The 18,502-nt window shown below is 39.9% G+C and overlaps 1 protein-coding gene across 1 annotated transcript in view; it reads left to right on the top strand.

The window, feature by feature from the left end:
- The window catches only part of rnf213a (ring finger protein 213a), a 38,804-nt gene extending 21,015 nt beyond the window's left edge, over positions 1-17,789 (top strand). Inside the window, exons 28-67 of the mRNA XM_072693855.1 lie at positions 39-3,650; positions 3,752-3,876; positions 3,965-4,060; positions 4,148-4,269; positions 4,351-4,473; positions 4,591-4,649; positions 4,732-4,885; positions 4,978-5,113; positions 5,442-5,633; positions 5,731-5,861; positions 5,936-6,093; positions 6,205-6,414; positions 6,511-6,698; positions 6,786-6,906; positions 7,003-7,103; positions 7,213-7,395; positions 7,576-7,742; positions 7,851-7,956; positions 8,082-8,196; positions 8,329-8,518; positions 8,930-9,126; positions 9,262-9,384; positions 9,970-10,080; positions 10,183-10,416; positions 10,499-10,574; positions 10,660-10,694; positions 10,850-10,950; positions 12,059-12,215; positions 12,393-12,567; positions 13,260-13,354; positions 13,698-13,949; positions 14,141-14,273; positions 14,395-14,478; positions 14,610-14,790; positions 14,962-15,163; positions 15,263-15,340; positions 15,645-15,842; positions 15,963-16,052; positions 16,246-16,424; positions 16,544-17,789. Of these exons, the coding sequence (XP_072549956.1) occupies positions 39-3,650; positions 3,752-3,876; positions 3,965-4,060; positions 4,148-4,269; positions 4,351-4,473; positions 4,591-4,649; positions 4,732-4,885; positions 4,978-5,113; positions 5,442-5,633; positions 5,731-5,861; positions 5,936-6,093; positions 6,205-6,414; positions 6,511-6,698; positions 6,786-6,906; positions 7,003-7,103; positions 7,213-7,395; positions 7,576-7,742; positions 7,851-7,956; positions 8,082-8,196; positions 8,329-8,518; positions 8,930-9,126; positions 9,262-9,384; positions 9,970-10,080; positions 10,183-10,416; positions 10,499-10,574; positions 10,660-10,694; positions 10,850-10,950; positions 12,059-12,215; positions 12,393-12,567; positions 13,260-13,354; positions 13,698-13,949; positions 14,141-14,273; positions 14,395-14,478; positions 14,610-14,790; positions 14,962-15,163; positions 15,263-15,340; positions 15,645-15,842; positions 15,963-16,052; positions 16,246-16,424; positions 16,544-16,697 (9,144 nt within the window). The 3' untranslated portion in view covers positions 16,698-17,789. The remainder of the gene's footprint in view (positions 1-38; positions 3,651-3,751; positions 3,877-3,964; positions 4,061-4,147; positions 4,270-4,350; positions 4,474-4,590; positions 4,650-4,731; positions 4,886-4,977; positions 5,114-5,441; positions 5,634-5,730; positions 5,862-5,935; positions 6,094-6,204; positions 6,415-6,510; positions 6,699-6,785; positions 6,907-7,002; positions 7,104-7,212; positions 7,396-7,575; positions 7,743-7,850; positions 7,957-8,081; positions 8,197-8,328; positions 8,519-8,929; positions 9,127-9,261; positions 9,385-9,969; positions 10,081-10,182; positions 10,417-10,498; positions 10,575-10,659; positions 10,695-10,849; positions 10,951-12,058; positions 12,216-12,392; positions 12,568-13,259; positions 13,355-13,697; positions 13,950-14,140; positions 14,274-14,394; positions 14,479-14,609; positions 14,791-14,961; positions 15,164-15,262; positions 15,341-15,644; positions 15,843-15,962; positions 16,053-16,245; positions 16,425-16,543) is intronic.
- The last annotated feature ends 713 nt before the right edge of the window (positions 17,790-18,502 follow it).

Below are 18,502 nucleotides of genomic sequence, written 5' to 3'. Positions count from 1 at the left end.
CTAATTTCAATGATGCACTGTTTTTGTTTTAATGACAGGGATCAAATGACCAGTCTCCCTTCCTGAAAGTCTTTCCAAGTATCCATTGCCAAGCTCCTAAAGAGGTTCTTGAGCTGGAGATGAGAATACAAGAAGACACATACATGACAGAAGGTGACGACAACCCTCTAATGGATGATCAGGAATTCAGAAGTGAGGCCTATCAGCGTCCCTACCAGTACCTAAAACGCTTCCACAATGGCATCAACTTGGATGGCTTCCTGTATAAAGGAGTTGAAGGAACACATGTGGAATGCCTACAGATGCTGTTTGTGTACTGCGGTGTCATGGACCCATCCTGGGCAGAGCTGAGGAATTTTACATGGTTCTTGAACTTGCAGCTGCGAGACTGTGAAACATCAGTTTTCTGTGATGCATCTTTTACAGGAGACACTTTGCTGGGATTCAAAAACTTTGTGGTTAATTTTATGATCCTCATGGCTAAGGATTTTGCCACACCCTCTCTAACCATCTCTGACCAGAGCCCTGGGCGGCAACAAATTGACCTTTCTGGTGTTAATGAAGAAGACCTCGCTCCATTCAAGATAAGAAAGCGCTGGGAATCGGAGCCTCATCCTTATATATTCTTCAATGATGATCATGTGTCCATGACATTCATTGGTTTTCATCTACAGCCAAATGAAGAGAATGGTGTAGACGCCATTGATCCATCATCAAAGAGAATAATAAAGAGAAACATCATGTCCAGAGAATTGTATGAGGGTCTCAAACTCCAGAGGGTTCCTTTCAATATCGATTTTGATAAACTCCCAAGAGGAGAAAAAATTGAGCGAATCTGCAATGTTCTAGGAATTCAGTGGCCTCTTGACCCTGATGAAACTTATGAGCTTACCACTGATAACATACTGAAGATCCTAGCAATTCATATGCGCTTCAGGTGTGGGATTCCAGTCATTATCATGGGTGAGACAGGGTGTGGGAAGACGAGGCTCATCAAATTCCTGTGTGAGCTTCAAAGGAGTGGAGTTGCCACAGAGAATATGAAATTGGTCAAAGTTCATGGAGGAACAAATTCAGAAACAATTTACAACAAAGTGAGAGAGGCAGAGACCATTGCTTACGTAAATAAGCATGATTATGGCTTTGGCTCTGTGTTGTTTTTTGACGAAGCAAACACAACAGAAGCCATCAGCAGCATTAAAGAAGTTCTCTGTGATAAAACTGTGGAGGGAGAACCCATGCCGCAACACTCTGGCTTGCAAATTATTGCTGCCTGTAACCCATACAGAAAACACACAGATGTCATGATTAAGAGATTGGAGTCAGCTGGTTTGGGATACAGGGTGCGAGCTGAAGAAACTGATGAAAAGCTTGGGTCCATTCCCCTCCGTCACCTTGTGTACAGGGTGCAGGCTCTGCCTCCTAGCATGATTCCATTAGTGTGGGACTTTGGACAACTTAATGACCATACTGAGAAAATGTATATCCAGCAAATAGTCCAAAGAGTTGTTGAAAACCACTCCTTCCATGAGGACTACATCAGTACCATTACAGATGTCTTGTCAGCTTCACAGAAGTATATGAGGACAAGAAAGGATGAATGTAGTTTTGTAAGCCTGAGGGATGTTGAGCGCTGCATGCAAGTTTTTGCATGGTTCTACCAAAACAATGAAATGCTGCTTTCAGAACTTGCCAGGTATGAGAGTGGTCAGGGAGCACAGAGAAATGAAGAACGTCAGAAGGACATTAATGGAAGGAACCCTGTTTTGTGGTCATTAGTGATGGCTATTGGTGTGTGCTATCATGCCTGCTTGGAAGACAAAGATAAGTACAGAGTCAAGATCTGCAAATGCTTACCAGACTCCTACAGCCCAGTGAAGTTAATGCAAGAAATCTCCGTTATGCAGGATCTTCTGCTAAGTGGAGTTCCGCTAGGTGAAACTATTGCAAGAAACAATGCTTTGAAAGAAAATGTCTTCATGATGGTGATTTGCATTGAGTTGCGCATCCCTCTCTTCTTAGTTGGGAAGCCTGGGAGTTCCAAGTCTCTATCTAAAACTCTGGTTGCAGATGCCATGCAAGGCCAAGCAGCTCATTCAGAGTTGTATAGGAAACTAAAACAGATTCACCTGGTGTCATTTCAGTGCAGTCCTCATTCCACCCCCGATGGTATCATCAATACTTTCAAGCAGTGTGCCCGTTTTCAGGAGGGCAAGAACCTGAACGAGTACATCTCAGTGGTGGTGTTGGATGAGATTGGTCTAGCTGAGGATTCTCCCAAAATGCCCCTGAAAACCCTTCATCCTTTGCTTGAGGAGGGATGCATAGATGATCAGCCACTGCCACACAAGAAGGTTGGATTCATTGGTATATCCAATTGGGCTTTGGACCCGGCAAAGATGAATAGAGGAATATTTGTTTCCCGCGGAGATCCTGATGAGAAAGAGTTGATCGAAAGTGCCAAAGGCATTTGCTCTTCTGATGCAATGATCCTTGACAAAGTTAGAGACTTCTTTCAGCCTTTTGCCCGAGCTTATGTCAAAATCTGCAAAAAACAAGGGAAAGGTTTTTTTGGTCTGCGTGACTATTACAGCTTGATCAAGATGATCTTTGCTATTGCCAAGGTGTCAGAACAAAAACCCAGTGCAGAGCAGATTGTGGAAGCTGTGTTGAGAAACTTCAGTGGCAAAGACAATGTTAATGCTGTCACTGTTTTCACCCACAGGCTTCAAATTAAACCCAACCTTGAAAGTATCAGTGCCATTGAGCTCGTGAGACAAAACATCACAGCCATTGGTCAGGATGAGGAGTGCAGATACCTGCTCATTCTGACTAAAAACTATGCGGCCCTACAGATTCTGCAACAAACATTCTTTTCGGAGCAATACCAACCTGAGATAATCTTTGGCTCAAGTTTCCCAAAGGATCAGGAATACACCCAGATTTGCCGCAACATTAACCGTGTCAAGATTTGCATGGAGACTGGTCAAACCATCGTTCTTCTGAATTTACAGAACCTGTACGAAAGCTTGTATGATGCACTCAATCAGTACTATGTTTGCCTTGGAGGTCAGAAATATGTGGATTTGGGGCTCGGAACCCATCGTGTAAAGTGTAGAGTGCACAAAGATTTCCGGCTCATAGTCATTGAAGAGAAGGAGGTTGTCTACAGGCAGTTTCCCATTCCTCTGATTAACAGGTTGGAGAAACATTACCTGGACATCAATACCGTTCTGAAGAATGAACAGCAAGAACTTGTCAAGGAGCTTGAAACCTGGGTTGGACAGTTCATTGCTCTTAAGAACCAGCATTTAATTGTTCCCCAGGTACAGAGTTACCAACCGGCTGATGTATTCATTGGTTATCACTCTGATACTTGTGCCTCAGTCATCCTGCAAGTTACTGAGAGACAGAAAGAAGAGATGGAACTCTCTGATCCTGGCCGACAGCTGTTGGATGAGGCCAAACTCATCCTGCTGAACTGTGCTACACCAGATGCAGTGGTTCGCTTAGATAGTACAACTCTTTCAAGAGTAGAAAGTGAACACCTAGCAAGGGTCTACTTTGAAGACCAGAAGCACAGTTCCCTGGCTGATTTTGTCATCTGTCATGCACAGCAAGAAGAGGGGAGCCATGCCTGTTTTACTGAGGTAAATCTGACATGTTTTGTTTGGATGGAAATGAAAACCTACTTACTAATCTAGTCTGTAAATAAGCCTTAATCTCTTAATTTTATTTTTAAATCCTGCAGATCACTACCTTCTCCAGACTTCTAACAATAGCAGACATTGGGCAGCTTCAGGAAATAGTTCCCAACATTGAGCTTCTTGCACTGCAGCAATTTGACACAGAGCATTCCTTCCTGAAGAAGATCAGGTACGCATATATTGTTGTAGATTACCATCAAAAAACAAACACTGTACAAATTCTATGTCAAAATAATATTATGACTTTTTATTTTCAGGAACTTTTTAGACAGCACCACTGGAAACAAAATACTGATTATTCAGACTGACTTTGATGAAGAATTGCAGAGCTCCAATCTTATTGCCTCTGCAAAGTGAGTCTTGCATCTGACTACAATATACATTTGATAACATGAGACTTTAATGCAGGCGTGACAAGTTGAGTTTCAAATATCTTTTAGATATTCCTCCATCAATGAAATCAACAAATTCAGGAATGAGGAAATCGGTCGGGTATTTGTCTACTTTATTACCAAACTACCAAGAATTGAAGGTGGAACCTCTTATGTTGGATTTCATGGAGGTGGGAGACGTTTGCTGTGTTTTTGTTGTTTTTGTTTTGTAGACGGCAGATTATTGACTACTGATGAACATTTCTGTTAAGGTCCCTGGAAGTCAGTCCACATTGATGACCTTAGACGATCAAAAGATATCGTTTCAGATATTAAAGCTTTGCAGTGTCTAACCATCAGTCAGCTGTTTGAGGAAAGGGAAGAACAGCCTGAGGGTAACCAGTGATTTTCTCAATTTAAAGTTTTGTTTTTTCAAAATCTAGAAAAATAGACAAACCTCTAGCAGATGCATGCAAGTTGCATGAAATCTAATCAGGTTGTGTCTGTTGCAGTTATGGAGACAGATGAGATCTACACAGATGCAGACAAAATGAATCACGAGGACAGTGTTGTAAGTACTTATATGAGCAAATTTGTTGTGCTTTATTTTATGTTCAGTGTAAGTGTAAATTTTTTTGATGTTCTTGTTACAGAGCTGGGAGAACGTCTTAGACACCACAGCACTGGTGCGTAGCTGTGTTCAGAGTGCAGTCGGCATGCTAAGAGACCAAGGGGAGGCTGGCAGTCGCAGCACCAGAAGAGTAGAGATTCTGTTAACTCTCCTGAATGAAGGCCAGGAACTTCAAGGTGAAGAACGCACACCCTAACAAGTTCAAAGCTAAAGTTTTATATGTAATGATGTTTCAGCTCTAAAGGTTTTTTGTATTTGTAATTTACAGCTGCGTTTCTGAAAACTGTGAAGTTGCGTCTTCATTTTCTGTTGATGACCCATGATGAACACACTGTCTCAGCCAAGAACTGGGTTTTCAAGGAGGCATCAAATATTGATGCCCTTCAAGAGGGTGGGACCTTCAGGTAAATGGACAAATGGACAAATTTCTCTTTTATGAATTTGCACATTTTCTCAAGGTAGATAGGCCTGCATATTTGAATTTGAGAAGGAAAAGATATACTTGGACCTGTAATAACAACTTGCACACTTCTCTTTTCTTGTGTTGTTATTAAGTCTCAATGCAAGGGTAAATTGTTGTTTGTTGGTTATGTTCTATTTTTCATTTATGACTAATCTTTTGACTACTAGTAGTAGTGATAAAACAAATAGTAACAGTAACAAGCAAATCGGCTATCTATATCTCCTTATATATATCCATTTCATCAGCTCTTAATTATTGTTGCATTTCAGGCATACACTATGGAAGCGAGTTCAAGCTGTAGTTATTCCCTTCCTGGCACAACTGCTTTCAGTTATTGACCGTGACCGCAATCTTGACCTCTTGCTGGATGCAAACTCTGGTGAATCAGTAAAGAAACTGTGGTTGGACATCTTTGGAAATGTAAAGTTATTGCATATTCCATACACGAGAGTGGATTCTAAGTAAGCAGCTTCTGCAAGTCTACGATTATAAAGCAATATGTTTTGTTGATGTATTTTTTCATGTATTTCTCTCTCTCAAATTTTGTGTCTTAAACAGCTCAGTGACAAAGACATTTCTGGTCCAAAACTACATTTCTGAGGGTAGTAATATGGGCTGCATCATGCCATTCAGCTGGAAGATCAAAGATTATTTGGAAGAACTTTGGGTACATGCACTACATCGCGAAGGTCAGTTGACACTTGACAGGCATGCAGTGTATTGGGAAAAGCAGGATTACAGTCATCTCTGTTATTCTCCTTAGGTCACTCACAAAAGCAGTTTGATGAGTTCTTTTGGAAGACTCCATTGGGCAGGTACATTGTAGAAGAAGATGAAGAAATTCAGATTGAGTTCTTCCAAAGGTATCTTCAGGATTTTATCTGCTTGACCATGAATGTGACATCAGAGGTGGACTTACAGGTTAGTTCAAACATTTAGAAAAATATAGTTTTCTCTGTTTTTAATTTGTTTTTAATTTGTTTTTAATCTGTTTTTAATAACTATGTACTTATATTTTTGACTAATCTTCAGCTTCTGTCTGGAGCCCTGTGGTGCTGTGTTAATGAACTGAGAGGCTCTCAGGAGGAAGTACAACATAATGTGACGTCTTTGCCCTGGGTCCATGCTGCCTATCACAAGTTTAAAAACCGTCTGCAGAACCTCTCCAGAATGATCATTATTGAACCCCAGATTGCTCAGGTACTTCTGGACAACAGACAGTCCAGAGAGGGCAAGGAAATGGTAAGTTATGTTGTCCTTTGGAACTCAACATAATAATAAATGTCATTGTTGGAATTAAGAGAAGCATTTCTTTAATTGGACTCTACATGTCTTCAGGTGCTAGATGTGTATGCTGCCATGGCCTGCATTGAGTACTTGGAGCCACAGGCTCTGGATGCATTTAATCAGAGTATGACATGGCTGCGACAGGTGAAGAAGTTACAAGTACCAATTGAGTTGGTGTGCTCAGAGGAGAGCTTCCGCCACTATGGAGAATTGAGCAAAACCATGGTTGCTCGTGTCCAGTGAGTTAAGAGGAAATTCTGTTATGAATGTTATGAATCCTGGTTAACGCTGCTTTAAAAATGCATGTTATGTGATATCTGCTCAAGGCATGGGTGGCGTCGTATCTATTCTCTCTCCTTGTTTGTTGAGCACTTGCTCCTGGGTGTGGATGATGTGGAGAACAAGCTGAAACCATTGGTTGTGGAGCACACCCGACAGTTGGCTCAAGTGAGTTAGCATTTACACCCTTGCCTCATCTACCAATTCTACACCTAGCACTGGCTTCTTCAGAGTCTTTTTTCCTGTCTCTTCACCATTTATAAGGTTTTGGAGAAGAACTCAGACCTCAAAATGAAACAGCCATTCGAGGCAGTTATCAGTAGACTCAAAGCCTGCAAAGATGGAGCAAATGAACGTATTTTCAGGTACACAATATTGCTTATCCTAGCCATCTATAGCCTTATATTGTAAGCCCTTTAAATGACTTCAGCAAGAAATTTCGTAAGTGAAACACATTTGTTACTGTGTTTCCAGATTTGGCTTCCAGCCCTGTCCTGTGTGTATGGGGGACCCTCATAACCCTCTCAGTCTGCCTTGCGATCATATCTACTGCCAGGCCTGCATCAGGCAGTGGCTAGTCCCAGGACAGATGTACTGCCCACTCTGCATGCAGGGAGTAGATGATGATTTTGATCTTAGGAGTTCGGACGCCATTCAGTAAGCCACCCTGTTATTGTAGTAGTTATTGTTGGTGAAAGTCAATAGTTTTGAGTGCCAGGACATTGACTAATAATATGCATTATTGTGATCATTTTTTGAGATGCATAGATCTATTGCTTGAATTACAATCTCATTATCTCCTTAAAGTGATTGTGCCATTTTGTTGTTGTCTATCAGGGCCATGATCAAATGGAATGCCCAGTTCAGAAAGCAGTGCAACACTTTCTTTATTGACCTGGTCTCCACTGTCTGCTTCAGAGACAACTCTCCACCCAGCAGGGCCATCATCCACCACCTATTGTCCTTCCTTATGGTGGATGCAGGCTCTGTACCCATTGTCAGAGGTGTGATAGTGTGTGTTTGTTTATTTGTTTGTTTGTGTGTGTGTTCAAGAGATAACCAGGCCAAGCTTGTGCAAGTATACACTTGGGTTTACTTTTTCCATTTACCAGGCCATGATCGTCGTTTTTTGACCAAGGCTCTGTCTCCTTTTGATGACTCTGTGGACAAAAACCCAGTAGTGCGCTCTGTGGTGCTAAAATTGTTGCTGAAATACAGGTGAGTTAGCCCATGTGTAACTTTGTTTAGAATTCCAAAAAATGGTTGACTTTTCAGATAACTTCCTATGTTTTTTTTTGGTATTAATGTTTTTTTTTTTCTTTAATCATTTAAATGCATTTTAGCTTTCATGATGTGAAGGACTACCTTCAGAAACATCTCACAGGAGTGGAGCAAAGCAACATTCTTGAGGAGACTGACAAAACTGAGCTTTATGCCTTGTACATAAATTGCTTGGAGGTATCTATTTTGTTTTTAGTTTTTTAATTGTTGGTGTAGGTGTGATGGATATATTCCATCTTTCTTTGCCACCTTTTGGTTGATTGCCCTTCTGATATTTTCAGTATATATCTACACATTTTATGTCTGTAGGACTCCATGTTTGAGCGAACCCAGTGGCATTCAGTTGCTGAACAGCAGGCCTGTCTGGAGGAGGAGACACATTTCTTGCAGTCTGGGGCTGCAGCTGCAAACGCTGCAACCATAGAGCACTTGCAGCAGGTGGCCAGAATTCGCCTGTGTCTGGATATGGCAGCAGATCTAGTGATTAACACTGCGACAGGCAAGTAACAATGACAAACCAGTCTATTTTGTCTTGCTGTTTTACCTTGGTGCTTTAACTGTGGCATACTTCTCATTTATAATATAGCTGCATTCCACTCCACAGGGTCCCCAAGCAGTTTAAGTGTATTCCCTTGACACAGACAAACACGCAGTTTGAGTGTTTTCTATTCTAGTGGTTTAATCCCACCCTTAAAATTGCCGACTGCCTTGCGTTGTCCATTTTACAGTGAAATACTAGGCCCTTCCAGCATAGCGGTTATACAAGCTGTATGTTGTTGATAGCCTGTGTCAGCAATGGGTAAACCCAGAAGTCTGGATTTTCTGCATACTTCAGAAAATATAGTGTACAAATTCAAGTCAAAATTGTATCTGAATATTTACAGTTTTATTTTATTTGATTCTATTTTAGTTTCTCAAGAGGACACCCCTTCAGGAGTTGCTGCATTCTTAAACAGTGTGATGGACTTGTGTAGACATAGTGGGAATGATTGGTATAGGGTCTATCTCATCAGGAAAATTTGCAGCCTTAAAGGAGTTGAGTATGTCCAGAAACTTCTATATAAAGATCAGTTTGAGTGGCTGTTTCCTCAGGAGGTTCGTCAGATGGTGAGTTTTTTAATGTATTTATTTATTTATTTATTTTTGTTATTTTAGCTCCCATAAAAGAGACTAATAAACATGATTTTAAGGCTCATTCAATGTCTTGATTCTACTTTGTAAATTACCATTTGAATGTTTTAGAATCAAGACAGCAGCCAAGTTGATCAATATCTAGTTAGTGGTGTGGAATACAAGACTGTCCGAGATGCAGTTGCCAAGGCCATGTTGGAAGGAAAAATGGAACAAATACAAGAAGCTTGTGAGGTATTTGCATTACTTGCATACACAATCGGATGCTTTTAAAATACAGAATGTATTGAAATGACAAGGCAAAGTATTGAATACATTTGGGTTTAAATTTTAAATTATAAGGATATGTTAGAATTTCTGGTTTATTTTCTAGATTCATTTTCAGATGAGTCTGCAGAAACATTGTATCCACCAGTTTACAGAGAAATGCATGCAATCTAGTTGGGACAAACTTTGTCATGCAGCAAGATAGTGGCCAAAAACACATACATCAACACAACAACACTTCATCAAGGGAAAAAACATTTTTTAACCCTAATCCAATTGAACATGCTTTTCTGCCAAAACAAGCAAACTGCCAAACGTTCTCTTTGGTTATCTCAGTGTTATTTACTCTTAATTTACTGTACCTAAAACTGAGTGGTTCCATCAAAAGAGCCATGTTTTTTACATCTAGATGCAAATATCAGCAAACAAAAGCTGAAATCCAGGTCTTGTTTGTATAAAAAATAAGAATTGGCTTTGCCATTCCAGTACTTCCAATGAAACTGAACAGCTTCATTATTTAGGGAATAAACTAATGAACTTGAATGTGTACAGTCTTACAGATTTTCACCTGTGAAGAAAACTGTGTACCTGTTATTAGCCCTATTCAGAGAAGTCACCTGTCTATACAGATCTACCAACCCAAACATTCACCCTAAGCCTGAGGTTAGCACAAAGAACATCTCACAAATACTTTACTTTCCTTTACCTTCACTTTCTCCCATTCACATCATACATCCTAACTGACCATCTCCTTGTTTTTCCCAGCAACTGGCAGCACTCGAGAACTTCATCAAGAACTCTAAAGTATTTGTCAATGCAGAATCCCGGGCTTTTGCTCAGGCACTGGTATTAAATCAGCTGCGAGTGCATCCTGGTGCATCAGGTAGTGAGCAAGCAGTAGTGGAGCTCACAGTTCATCTGGCAGCTGTACTTCTTTGTGCAAACCAAGTAGTCTTGCAGCCCCTCTTGCAGCTTGCCCTGTACCCTTCCAACATGCTGGTGAGTCTTCTTATATGCTCTTAATAACAATGTGTGAACAATATTGGACTGTGCACAGATGTGCATTTTACTTTGTGTACAGAGATCCTACATACCCACCATGCCAGATGACATGCTTGCTGTTGCCCAGCAGGCCATGGGCCCTCTGCAGTGGTATTGTAAGTACATGCCTCTGTGTTTTTTTTTTTTTTTCTGCTGGTCATGAAATATTTGAAATATTTGATTTGGTTTTGTTCTCCACAGTTTGTGCAAATGGTCATCCATGCTCTGTTGGTGAGGTGGGTCTTTTTTTTTTTTTTTTAATTTATATGTGTATATATTGTGTATGAATGTATAATTCATACACAAGATAAGTTGTCTGTTTATCTAAACACTGTATTCCTTGTAAACCTTGTAACCTTGTAACCTTACACCTCTTTAAATTTTGGTTTAGTGTGGTCAGCCGATGGAGAGGAGTCGCTGTCCAGACTGTGGTGCAGAGATAGGTGGCATTGACCATAGACCTGTTGCTGGATTCCAAGCTGTTGCAGTACAGTAAGTTAATATTTGTACTGTTTGATGTGGTGAGCATTTTAGCAGCTTTGTGCTGTACCAACACAAATGTATATTTTTTGAACATTTTGGAATCTGTAATACAAAGCAAATGTTGATTGCAAACAGTATTAACAGTTCTATAAAGCAAATTCTAAATCTAAAGGACACTTTAGATTTATCCAGATATGATGCATCCTGTAGATGATTACAATGTTTGGCCTAAAAATAGTATCTAAATATATACAGTTCATTTGTTTCTATACACCACCAAGATGGATTTAAAATGAATCAATCAAAACTGAAGTGTAGACGTTCAGCTTTAATTAAGGGGTTTAAATATTGCATTAACTGTTCAGACATTGTAGTCATTATTACAGTTTTACTTAACAGCTTAAATGTAAATGAATATGATTATGAATGGGTTATATGAATGTGATACCTGATTAACTTATAATTAACAATTGAAAAACAATCAATGACTACCTGAAGTCTGGAATCTTTAAACATGTGCGTCCAAATGAACCAAAGCACACCATGAAATGCTGTGGCAAGACCTTAAAGGGCAGTTCATGTTCAAAAACCTTCCAATGTGGCCAGAATTTCTCTACGCCAATGTAAAAGAACTCAAGCACTCACATTATCACAAACATTTGATTGCAGTTATTACTTCCAAGGGTAACACAACAGGAGCAGTTTTGAATAAATCTTGTATATTGTCTTTCTTTTATATAAGTTAGTTGCATTATCTGGATGATTTTAATGCAACAAATATGGAAAAACTGAAGAGAAAAGAAAAGGAGAAAATACTTTTATAGCAGTGTACATCATGGACAAAATAGTGATCGTATAATGACCAATATGAGCAGCTACATGAGTGTGGGTGCTCATTCAGTGGCATCAGATAAATACTTTGAATAAAACTATGCAAAGCAAAATAAATGTTAGATTAACAAATGCAGTATTTTACACAATTAACCTCAGTAAACTTCATTAGCATTGATTGATCCCAAAAAATGCAAGAAATCTTATTAACGTCAATACCCAACATAAAATCAGGTTTTGCCCTGTTCCACCTTTTTTACAGTGTTATTTGCGTTTCTGATTGCAGGGGGGACCGTACTCAGACAGGACACATTCTAGGAGACCCTCATCGCAGGGACCAGCCGGACATGCAAGACACAAAGAACATGTCCCCTGCTCCATTCGCCCTGCTGAGGATGCTCACACATATGGCCATGTTGCTGGGAGCCTCCAAACATCCCCAGGTGCAGCATTTAAACTCCTTTTCTCCTGTAAAAGTGAATCCTAATTTTTGTGATATTGATACACATTGTATGTAGGGATCATATTGACTTATGAGCCACAAGTTTATGTACCATCCTTAAATACCTGTTAATATTTCACCCATTTCATCTAAATCTCTCTATTGCTGTATTTTCTAGGACATTACCCCAATCATTAAGCACCCCTTGGGTGACCCTGGTCTGTTTCTGATGGCCCACCTGCTAAAGGACATGGAGCAGATGAGCAGAGCTCTTGGGAAGGGGGCAGATGACACGGTCTGCACTGTTCACTTGACAATCAGCAGTCTTCTAGAACCCCATCAGCCCACTCAATGTAAGATTCTGTTCCCTATGGCAACAGTGGAAGAAGGAAGTATGAGAAATTCTAGTTCAAATTGATTGGCTTTTTGATTTGCCTTGACATTTTACATTGAATTAGTGTTTACTGTTTCTCAGTTGAGTAGTCAGTAGTGGTGTTTGAGACATTGTTACTAGAACAGCATTAGGCCACTAACATAATCTGCATAACGTTTGTCAATGAAGTCACCAGATTAAGAAGAAAATTTTGTTATCCTCATTTAAAGTTGGTATACCAACTTTAAATGAGGATAACAATGAGGATATTGTTATAATCAGGTATAATTGATTTATTGTCAAAAATAAAGCCATTCTGAGCTATGGCCATGGTCAGAATGTGCTTTATTGTATCCCCTCTAAGCTCAACAACAAAAAAGTATTAATAATCCCAACACAGTGGTTGAAAATTTGTGTGATTTTAGCAAATGGAGGCAGTTAAAACAAGTAAAAGCTTTAGGTTCCTGGAATTAGTTTATTAACATCTTGTTGTCAGAGGCATTAGGACAAACATTTGTTTCTACGTTGGTCCAGACATGCGTGTTTGTAAATTGTGTATTAGATGTATTACTACTTGAAATTGAGTTATCTAGGATTTGGAGGGGGGGGGGTACTTATTTATTTATTTAAATTTAAGCAGTTGATATAAAAAAACGTTCTGTTTCTAAACAGGGCCTGTTACTTATGATCATCTTCTCTCAACTAAAGAGGCCAGAAATAGCTGGGAGATGGCTATGAACACTGACATTATTACACAACAACTGAAGGTAAACTTGTTTCTTAGCACTTTATCCTTTACGTCTTCTGATTAAGAACACGTGAAGACCGCTAGAGCCCCTGCAGGGCTGTTATGTTTGTTTAAGTTTCCGTGTGAGTAAGGCGTTAAAAATAAAGCTATGTGTGTCACTTGACTGTCACCTGTGTTTGTGTCGTCTCTGAGCCCAGGTAAAGGTAGTCATGCCCCTTTCCCCAGGGGCTCGCCACAATAGTTGTGTGCATTATTAGTGAAGGAAGTTCATTGTTTAAGGAAGTTTATGTTTATTGTCCTCTAGACATACTGAATTTGCTAGCTAGAAGGTTTACATTGCTTATATTTCGTCATGTCTCTAGGATTTAGAGAGGCATTTGGCACAGGTGAACGGCTTTATCAGAAAAGATGAGAGGGTGTCATCCAACCCAGTGATGAAGCTTGTGTTTGGGGAACCACAGCTGTTTCTGCGCTCACTGCCCCGCGGCTCTTTGATTCATGGATCGGCTGTGTGGAGCTGCAGGGAGCGGGTCTCTCTGCTCAGTCTGGCCCACATTGTGGAGCAAAACGATGGAAGGGACACACTGCCCATACTTTGGAAGTTCCTACAGAGGGTAATGCCAAACTATATTTTGACTTTTAGTGAATAAAAAGCACTTTCTCAACACGTCGACACAATGACTTCTTGTACTGATGAAAGTGAATAATAATCTTTAAAAATAAGCTGACATTCATTATTAGCAGTGTTAATGGCAGTTATTATCAGCACTTTGAAAAAGTGTTCACCATGTGTGTTGTGATTTAGGAAGCAGAGTTGAGGATGGTGAAGTTTCTCCCAGACATCCTGGCTCTCCAGAGGGATCTGGTTAAGAAGTTCCAGAATCTGATAGAGATTCCATACAACACCATTGAACAGTTCCTTCAGAGCCACAAAGCAGGTAGTACCAAGGCAGATTTTATTGTTTTAATGAAGTTGTATATATGTTTTAATTTTCACATATGTTACTTTTTTCACGTTTATCACGTTTCATGTTTCATGACATATTTTTCCCCTTCTAGCCTCTCTCATGGCTTCATATGAGAAACAAATCAAGATATTCCTGTCCACTTGGAATCAACTTAGAATATCTCTGGCCACCAATGGTAAACCTCATTTCATGCCTTACAAAATTTGTCTATATTGTTCTGCATTAGAAAGTCATAAAGTAATTTGTTTTCAGTCTTTATAATGTAAACAAGTGCTAAAAATGGACTGGCTATGCTTTGACTGCTAGGAGAGATCAAGCTCCCTGCAGAATACTGCCAAGAAGATCTGGATTTAAACGCTGATCTTCAGGTGCTGCTTCCACGGAGGCAGGGACTGGGTCTCTGCTCCACCGCTCTGGTTAGCTACCTCATTGCACTGCACAACGAGTTGGTCTACACAGTGGACAAACACACTGGAGAGGAGACTAGGTAAATATATATGTTTTGTTTGCTTGTGGTAGCAAAGCATAGTTTATTAGTAGAGCCCCAGGCAGTTAACATTGCTGTTCAGTAGAAGTTAGTAGTGACAAGAAGCGCATTACATTGTCATTGTGTAAGGATATAAGCAGTGCACACAATATATCCTTTTTTAAAACACAGCTACACAGTAAGTCCAGCAGACCTGACAGAGCTTCATGTGATCCGGTATGAGGTGGAGAGGGACCTGCTGCCACTTGTGTTATCCAACTGCCAGTACAGTATGGAGCGTGGCAGGGAGACACTGTCCGAGTATGACCTGCCCAAGATCCAACAGCAGGTTCTCACCCGTTTTCTACAGGGCAAGCCCCTCATCACAGTCAATGTGAGTCTCCAGATCATGCAACAGAAACCAAATGCTACTTTGATTATACTTATAAATGATGTAATGCAAAATGACAATTTTTGTGTTTATGACCTCCAGGGAATTCCAACTCTAGTAAACAGACAAGATAGAAATTATGAGAACATTTTCAAAGACGTGAAGGCAAAGATTCAGCAAGTAAGTATGATTAGCTGGTTTATTACAAATTTAATTGAATCCCACTATGTTGGGGTGTGTACCAATTGTTGTTGGCATATTGTGTACATATTTGCAGTTTCTGTCTGTTTGTCCAACTATCAAAACACAGATCCACAGGATAGGAATGTTTAAGCATTTAATGTTTAATGTAAAGTTCTCTATGAAAATAAAATAATAATAAAGTGTGTACAGGGTACACAGGGTGTAGAAAATCAATGTTATGACAACATGGATGCATTTGGTTTATCTACCATGTACCTCACGGATTGTGTAACCTTTGCAGGAGCCGCTGTCCTCTCTAAGCCAGTCCACACTAGCTCAGGAGCTGCAGTCTTATAATGATGTGTGTGAGACCCTTTCCACAGTGGAGCTGGCCCTTGGCTTCCTGGCCATGACTGGAGGAGAACCATACATGCAGCTGGGCATCTACCTGAAGGAAGTGCTGCAGATGGCTGAAGACACAGCTCCACACATCTTTAAGGTCATTCACAATGTTCCTATAGTTGTCAAGTTCTATACAGTAAAAGTCTTTGTTGTTCATAATGTGATATTGTGCATATGAAAGTGTTCATGATCAGCAGTATTGTGTTCGGTTCTGCAGGCTCTGAGCAGGTGCAGTCTGAAACATTGTGTGGCTCTGTGGCAATTCCTCAGCTCCCTCAAATCTGAGACGATGCTACGCCTCAAGAGGGTACGGTACTAATCACTATTCACCATTTGTGTTGTGTATTATGCCCATTTAAATATATAAAATATTCTGTGTTCCAGACAAAGCTTAACTGAAAAATCATAAAATCCTATTGCTGATAAATCATATAAGAAGATATTTTCTAAACAAAACTGTCAGGGGATTTGTCCTGAGTGTTCATTCATGTCTTTTTTAGGACCCATTTGTAGGAATAAGTAGGGAGTATAAGCAAACTCTAGGAGAGGTGGAGAAGACGCTGCTTACTGGTTTCTTCACGAAGACCAGCGCTGACTCTTTCCTGCTGGAAATGCATGAGTTTCTGCTGCTGGTCTTAAAGAACCCTCATGCCACTGACACCTACAAGCCGAACTGGAGGTAAGATCACACAGCTGAAATCTGTGCTGTGTTTGTTGTCATCAGAGATCGTTCTCCTAACTGTGGGTCTATTTTTATGGAGTTTAATGACTTGTTTAATTTTGTCTCTCCTTTACTAGTGTTAAAGACACCGTAGTGACCTACATGGAGCGGAAAGGCCTGGACGCCCCTGCCGACGTGGAGGACTTTTTCCCTAAGAAGATCTTCCTAGACCAGTACATAGAGGCCTGGAAGTTCTCCGTTCTTCTCAAGCAAGAACGAAACCAAAGATAGAATGCACCTCTAAATTCCCACCCCAACTTCACCCTGATTCCGCAGCAGTCTACTATCTCAGAGTTCCAATACTAAAACTCATGTTTACAATCATAATATCAATCATACAAGTTGCAGATAAGAAGTGCTACTGAGGTACAGATTATGTGTGCAATATATTGTTTAATACAGTGTTAAAAATGCTGCAGCAATATCAGTATAAAGATGTGAACATGTAAAGGAAAGTGAGCTGTAATTTGCACAAGAACAATGCACCTGTTTGGGCAGACAACAACAATCATTGGATGACTTATCCTTTAGCTTGTTCAGCCAGACTCTGATACTGCTGATTTCTTTGTATTTTGTGTCTGGGATTTGCTCAATAGAGACCATTCCTGTTTATAAAAGAATGTGATTTCACTTTAAATTTGGACTCAGGGTATCCGTTAGTACCGGTAGCTTTAGGACTCAAATCAGGCTTAAACTTCACATTTTCATCACTGGGACCAGAAGACTTAATCATGGGTTACAGTGACAAAGAGATTATGCTGTCATTTTCTTTAGTGTTTTGATTTTTGGGAGTTAAGTGCTTACCCTTAAAATAACCTGTTGCCTTACATTAAACTCTTATCTAGAACTTTCATGCACTTTTATCTCTTTGCCCCTATTCAACTGTTTTCATGGACCAATCTATATACTATAATGATGTTGAAATCTAAATGTTTCTCAAGTAAAGCTATTCTCAGATGTTCAAAAATATATTTTGCAGTCCATGGTTAAAGGTGTGTGTGTGTGTGGTTTTGCTTGCTTGCTTGTTTGTTTGTTTGTTTGCTTCTTAACACAAAATACAATACAGTGTGTTGCCAGTATATTCTGTCAGTTCCACCCAACTGTGATAGTCTTTGTTGACCTTATGCAGCAATGAGCCTCGGGTGCCCAACACCCTTTTGCCGTTTTTTTGATTTGTTGCTTCTCAAACCCATCTCAGTAGTTGCCCACCACCACTGAACAGGAACACCCCACAATCCAACAATTTTGACTATTTCTGATTCATTCAACGTTTACTACGAGACCCGACTTCAGTTACTGTTTAATAAACATTTCAGACCTTGACGTCCTATTGTTACTATAATTGTTATTTGCTTCATCGAAAAAAACAATCTCCGTGTTTTAGCTTATCTGTGTATAGTCCAGTGTAGAAACGAAATATTTTGTATAATTCAGTTAACTGTGTCCAAGCCTTCTCCACGAGTCCCTACCTACACATTCAACACATCTATCAAAATTCCTTCCACTGCTTCTTAACAGAAGAGTAAATGAGTTTAGGGGCTGTTTAAAAATCTGCAAAATAAATATCAAAATGAATGTTGAGTAACTTGAATTGAATGCTTTATAGTTCAGTTTGTGTAGCAATGTAGCTCCACTGATTGGATTACATGCTTTGTGCAGCACAATAATGGAAACACTAATTCAGATTTTGTATTAACATAATTTGCTATGCAGTTCTAAATACAGTTTCACCTTTTAGTTTTAACCTTAAGCCTATACACTTTCACTACACTGCCACCAGAGGCCAGTCAGTGAAAAGTAAGCAAACACTGCTGTTACATCTGAGACAATCCAATGTAAGGAGACCAGAGTATGTTTGTGAGAAGCCTGGCCGCTTCATATTTCTCCTAATAAACCACACACAAAAACGCCACTACTAAACACTAGAGGGAGCTCCAGGGCGAGTCCTTAGTGAATGGTGGTGAAAGGGACTCAATGATACTGAACAGCTAAAAATTTTAACGTTTGGTCAGAAAAGGCAGAATTTGTTTTTTATT

This window comes from Salminus brasiliensis, chromosome 12 (genome assembly GCF_030463535.1).
Source record: "Salminus brasiliensis chromosome 12, fSalBra1.hap2, whole genome shotgun sequence".
In the NCBI taxonomy this organism is placed as follows: Eukaryota; Metazoa; Chordata; class Actinopteri; order Characiformes; family Bryconidae; genus Salminus; species Salminus brasiliensis.
Note: the sequence above shows the minus strand (reverse complement) of the source record. Positions and strands in the feature narration are given on the sequence as shown.